At 40.6% G+C, this 5815-nt stretch overlaps 1 protein-coding gene across 1 annotated transcript; it reads left to right on the top strand.

Moving 5' to 3' along the window:
* LOC105453001 (N-acetylglucosamine-6-sulfatase-like) lies at positions 1 to 3674 on the top strand. The gene is made up of 9 exons (XM_011694641.1): positions 1 to 487; positions 716 to 775; positions 852 to 1055; positions 1307 to 1468; positions 1806 to 1976; positions 2277 to 2478; positions 2705 to 3003; positions 3109 to 3225; positions 3308 to 3674. Exons 1-9 carry the CDS (start codon positions 368 to 370, stop codon positions 3482 to 3484), a joined length of 1512 nt encoding a protein of 503 aa, XP_011692943.1. The 5' UTR covers positions 1 to 367; the 3' UTR covers positions 3485 to 3674.
* The last annotated feature ends 2141 nt before the right edge of the window (positions 3675 to 5815 follow it).

Below are 5815 nucleotides of genomic sequence, written 5' to 3'. Positions count from 1 at the left end.
ATCGCGTCGGCGGTTTTTATACTCGTGAAACATTTTACTACACGACACGCGCACGTTGAGAACGAAATCTAATCGTAGGACGTAGGGCGCGGTCCACTTGACGATCAGTAAGGCGGTCAGTAATCAGTAATAGCGCGCAGCTTCGCGATCACGTACGTTGTTTGTTCGTCCGCGTGCTGCGCGGCGAGATTAATGAAAGTCGACTGTCGCTTATATACTTCGCGAATATACACCATTGGCAGAACGCCAATTAGACGCGGCGGCGTCTAATACCGTCGCGCGACCGGCTGGGAATTAGAATTATACAATACCAATTTTTCCACTCGCTACTTTCCGTATTTCACTGGGAGATCTGGCAGACGTCAAGATGCATCTAGCAACTGTCTTCTTATTACTGATTTGTTTGTCGTTCTCGACTGCCTCTGAACTCCCCAAGAATATCGTGCTGATTGTTACCGACGATCAAGACTCCGTTCTAGACGGCATGGTATATATAGCGTCTTTTGTTAACTTTCTTTTTTTTTCAAACTCATTAAAAAATAAAAATATAAAGACTTGTAACATATATCGATTATATAAATTTATTGTAACGAAAAAATTATAACGTAAGAAATCATGAAATAAGATTACAATTATATTTTGATTAAACAAATAAAGTCAAATATATTGCGGCCTTGCATACTCATTTTGATTTTAATTTAAATGTAATTTTTAGACGCCAATGACAAATACTCTGAATCTCATAGGACGTCAGGGCGCCACATATACAAATTGCGTAAGTCGTAAATATATATACACGGAAATTATTTCATTTCTTTGGTTCGACGCTTAAGGAGCGGCTCGCCGTTCAGTTTGTAGCCTCGCCGGTTTGTTGCCCCAATCGAGCGTCCATTCTGACCGGACGATATCAACATAATCATCTAACGGTGAACAACTCTATCGCCGGTGGTTGCAGTAGCGCGCAATGGCAACAATTACGAGAGCCGAAAACGTTCGCCGCCGTTTTGCATAGCGTCGGATACAAGACCTTTTATGCGGGGAAATATCTAAACCAGGTAAAAAAAATATATCCGGATGCTTATTCGACTGAGGAAAATTTCTTTTTGCGATGCTCACGAATATGGTTATAAGCATAATTTTATCTACTTTTATGATTTATTTGAATTTTGTACAAGAGTTCTTTTATTTCAAAATTTGGAGTCTAACATATTCGAAGTAAAAATTGGATTTAAAAATTTTTTTCACTTTTCTTCCATAATTATTATTTATAATTGATTAAAGTGAAATAAACGCGTATACGTTGCAGTATGGAAACAAGAAGGTCGGCGGAGCGGCTCATGTACCAGTGGGCTGGGACTGGTGGGCCGGTCTTGTAGGAAACTCGAGGTATTACGATTATTCGTTATCCATAAACGGTACCGAGAGAAATTACGGTAACAGCCCGAGCGATTACCTTACCGACGTTATCGTGAGTACACTGAAAACTGAAACTGCTCGACATACAACCGCGAGAGTAAAAATCTTGTCTGGTTCAAGGGTAGCGAATAAAATTGCATTTGCACCGCGGTTTTTTTATCATCTCTTTGAACAGACTATTAAAAGACTCATTTCTACGCAAAGATTTTTTTCTCTATTGAAAAAAAGAAAACTTTTGGCACTGGAATCGAACAACGTTTTTGCTCTTCATCGTACACGAGAATTTAAAATATTTTTGTCGCAGTCATTTGAGCTCGTGTCACGATGCGCAGGATTAAGCTCGTTAATGAAAGAAAAAAAATAACAAAAAAGCCGTGTACATATTCCAGAGTAATCTGGCTATAGATTTTATCAAAGAATACTCCGGTGATCAACCTTTTCTCATGGTGTTGGCACCTCCAGCCCCTCACGCGCCATTTACACCCGCCGACAGACACAACGGCAAATACAACGGCACGAAAGCAAAGAGAACGCCGAATTTTAATGTGCCCGTGCATCAGGTTATAGCATATTTATCCAGCATAACGATTATGAATCTTTTCCGAAATTATCCGGATAAAGATTTAAAGACCATTTTAGATGGTCTATGTAATTCATGTTAAAAATCAGAATGGAATACTATTTATAATCTTATGTACTGTGTATGGAAAGCAATTGAAAAATCAAAGAACACACACACACATACAAAAAATACTCACGTACTATAATATACACGATATATAAAACTGTAAATAGAATTCTATCCTGAAATCTGACGCAAATGTAGATCGTCTTAAGTGAGCTTTATTCTTGAAAAATAGGATAAACATTGGTTAGTTAGAGAAGGTCCAACTCCCTTACCTGACAATATATTACCAAAATTAGACGAGATATACAGGAGGAGATGGGAAGCTTTACTAGCGGTAGACGAACTTGTTAAGGACGTACACGATTTACTGAAAGCGCGGAATTTCTTGGACGACACTTACTTTATTTACACGTCCGACAACGGATATCACATTGGTAGGTGACTCAATGACATATCTGACACGCTATATTGAGCTTTTATCGTGGTGCCATTTTAAATTTTCACCGCTGATTTTGAGAGCCCGACATATAATACATTTTTTTTTTTAATTACACTTTTATCGTATTAACGAAAATAGCACTAAAATTATATAATATATTTATATGAGTTTTCTACACCTTATATGGGGGTGTGTATACGAGGCGTGCATTATTTCGATAGGACAGTTCAGCATGCCAATGGATAAGCGTCAACCGTATGAAACAGATATACGTGTCCCATTACTGATATCCGGGCCGAGAATCGAGCCGTCTACGATTTCCGCGCCGGTCAGTAGCGTAGATATCTTTGCCACGCTTTTAAACATAGCCGGCGTGGTGTATCCGTCGGACGGCACGACATTATTTAGTACATATCGTTCCGTGCCGCGAGATCGTACCGTTCTGATAGAATACAGAGGGGAGAGATCCAACAAGCCGCCGTCATCCGGTTGTCCAAGCGACAACGATTTGAACGTCACGGCAAGTTTCATAGACTCAGACTCAATTTTTCAAACTGAATTGTTTTCGAACTATTGTTTTTCTTTGAATTACCACATTAATTAGGCCCGTCGTACGCCTTTTTAGTTGTGCGCGAAAGAGATGGCGTGTAAATGCCAAGACGCCGCGAACAACACGTTCAGTTGCATTCGCCGCGTTTCGCCGAACTTCAACAACATCTTCTGCATCTTCGAAGACGATCAGGTAGGATCCGCCCGTCGTTCCTTTAACACTCGAAAGGAGATAATGCGTTTCGCGCATTACGCATTTTTGTTATCTTCTTCAGAGATTTATCGAGGCTTACGATATGAATATCGATGAGTACCAAATGGCAAATATCGGGTATACCATGGAGAAGGGATTGAGACACAGATTCAGGAAGCGTCTGAAGAGAATGGCGGTGTGTCAGGGCGCAGAATGCATTCTCGCAAGCTTGGGAAGTAAATCTGAATACATTTATTAATCCCTGTCTTTTATTACTTTTTTATACATAGGTATTGTCATGTGTGTTATAAAGTGTAATAAAATATATGTATACCTTAAATCATGTATATCCCATTAAAAAAATTATGCTTTAAGATATATATTTATATATGAATTTATTTCCGTTTTCAACTAAATTGTTTTCTCTTGTATATTTACGTTTTGTTTTAGTGTCATGAAGTTAGTTTTCAAAACTCGAAATTACAACTATGATGATTTTTTGTATTTTAACTCTCGTTTAAGCTCTTAGTTAGCTTATTTTGGAAAAAAAAGATAAATATTTTAAAGTACCACTCGATATAAAATAATATTAATGGAATATATATGTACATGTGTAATTGCATATGTATATATGTATAATTATAAATATACATATAGCATATTATATAGCATTATATACATTATGTATATTTAATTTATTATCACTCGAAAAATACAGCCTAAGCGACCAATATTCACGCGACTTTTTCAATGCTTGTTTTCGGCTCCAAATTCACCCCCTGAGGTATTGATATATAATTAAGAATCATCCTACATATACCGTCCGTTCTAGATCGGAAGTATATGAGCGCCGAAAGTTGTCTTATTTCGAATTATTGCATTTATGGAAATCGCCGTCGGAGAATACGCCGCGAATCTGGATATAAGAATAACTCGCCTTGCGCTCGGGCGGGAGGGGCGCAGCACCCCCCGCGACGGAACTGTTTTCTAAGCAAATATTTTTATTAAAGCCCCGCGGAGAGAGTCTCGAATATCTGAATAGCAATGGCGATATTCGCGGTGGAAAAAGGGGGGCACGGGGCGGCGGCGCGGGGGAGGAGGGGAGAAGAAGGTGGTGGAAAAAAGCCGAGCGCCGAAGACAGAACGTCTCGCGAGGCTATATCGGACGTGTACATATTTATATTGCTAAAACGTTTCTGGTTCCTCCGGAGGATTTGCAGCGATGCGCGCGAGAAACAACGATCCTCGCTACTCGATATAGGTACTTTAGCTTGCTCGCGCTATTATTTCACGTGTAAGCGATATAAGCCATTTCGATTCGCGCGCAGCACAGGTGAAACGTGGAGAAATAATAGCGAATACAATGTGCGTGATTGTTATATTTAAGCAGATGAATATGGGAAATGAATACGTATGGGGAATTGAACGTGAGCGCGTCAATTCTTTTATTTCTATTTTCATTATACTATAAATTATTCAACTTATAATTATATTTATTTCTATATGTTATTTCTCATTATATACTATAATGCATGTTGAATACGAGAAGAAGTCGAACGGTGTATCTCTCGGTGCACACGCGACCGAGGAATGGCTAGATGCCGGCGCATGCACGAAATATTCTTCAAAGTGCAACGAGGCTGGTGCGAGTGTGCCGGGCGGCGCACAAAGCGTCCTGGATTCGCCCCTTTCGGTGTCAAGGAGCGTGAGAGACGCTCTTTCACGTAACGTGAATGAACGTCAAAATGTTTGTAGACTACGGCGGTAGCCGGCCACGGGCCCGTGGGCCCGTTTAATCGTTTGCACAGATGGCATTAGGACGAATCTATCGGCCGCGTGCGCGAAGATCGTCTTTGAGATTATTCGTTAGCGTATATATATATATAGTTGCGGGGCGTTTTCTCGGCGCGGACAAAGCCGAGGAGATCGGGGCTTATTCCGCAAGATTTGCATTTTTTGCGATCCGCCCGCGGAAAATGGGCGAAAATGAATGCGCGCGGAGAGGAATTCGAAATCGAATGGAACAAACGCGGGGATAGAGAGGATTTGCGGGACGACAGCGGGATTGCGAAAATTCTAATTTTCGAAAGCATTTGCACTTCGCGATTAAAACTGTTTGTCTTATAAAATTGCGCGCATTAATCGTTCGAAAAATATTCGAGAAGAATAGATATCTTTCTCGAGTTTATACAATAGCACGTCTCTTCAATTTCTTTCCGGATTTTTGCGAATCGATATTTCATTGATATAAGTACTTACATAGCGATTCGATTCGATGCAGTTTGCGATCTACGTGTAACTCAGTTGTATTTTCCTCGACAGGGAGGCACAACGCGGACGAAGCGAATGCTTATTGTACGAGGATTTTGGCGGATCATTCGATCCTCGATCGATCGCTCGATTGAGCGTCCATTGATCTTCGTTACATCGCTGCTGAAACGTGTAAGAGTCGGCTTGCGGACGGGCCCCTTTATTCTGTGTTTATTGATCGTTCGAGCGAACGATCGCCTCCTTGTTGGCGAGGATCAATGGCTTTCGTTGCCTTTCTAGCCGTAGATCCAGGCTTTACTTTCGTCCCTCCACTCCCCCT

This window comes from Wasmannia auropunctata, unplaced genomic scaffold, assembly GCF_000956235.1.
Source record: "Wasmannia auropunctata unplaced genomic scaffold, wasmannia.A_1.0 LD336023.1, whole genome shotgun sequence".
Lineage (NCBI taxonomy): Eukaryota > Metazoa > Arthropoda > Insecta > Hymenoptera > Formicidae > Wasmannia > Wasmannia auropunctata.
The sequence above is the reverse complement of the archived record's forward strand: the minus strand, read 5'-3'. Positions and strand labels throughout refer to the sequence as shown.

Excerpts from the sequence above, each read along its gene's own strand:
- LOC105453001 (XM_011694641.1), top strand. The coding sequence starts at position 368 with ATGCATCTAGCAACTGTCTTCTTATTACTGATTTGTTTGTCGTTCTCG. Across the intron at positions 1,469-1,805 it reads ATTACCTTACCGACGTTATC|AGTAATCTGGCTATAGATTT; the intron begins GTGAGTACACTG and ends TACATATTCCAG. Across the intron at positions 2,479-2,704 it reads CGACAACGGATATCACATTG|GACAGTTCAGCATGCCAATG; the intron begins GTAGGTGACTCA and ends TTATTTCGATAG.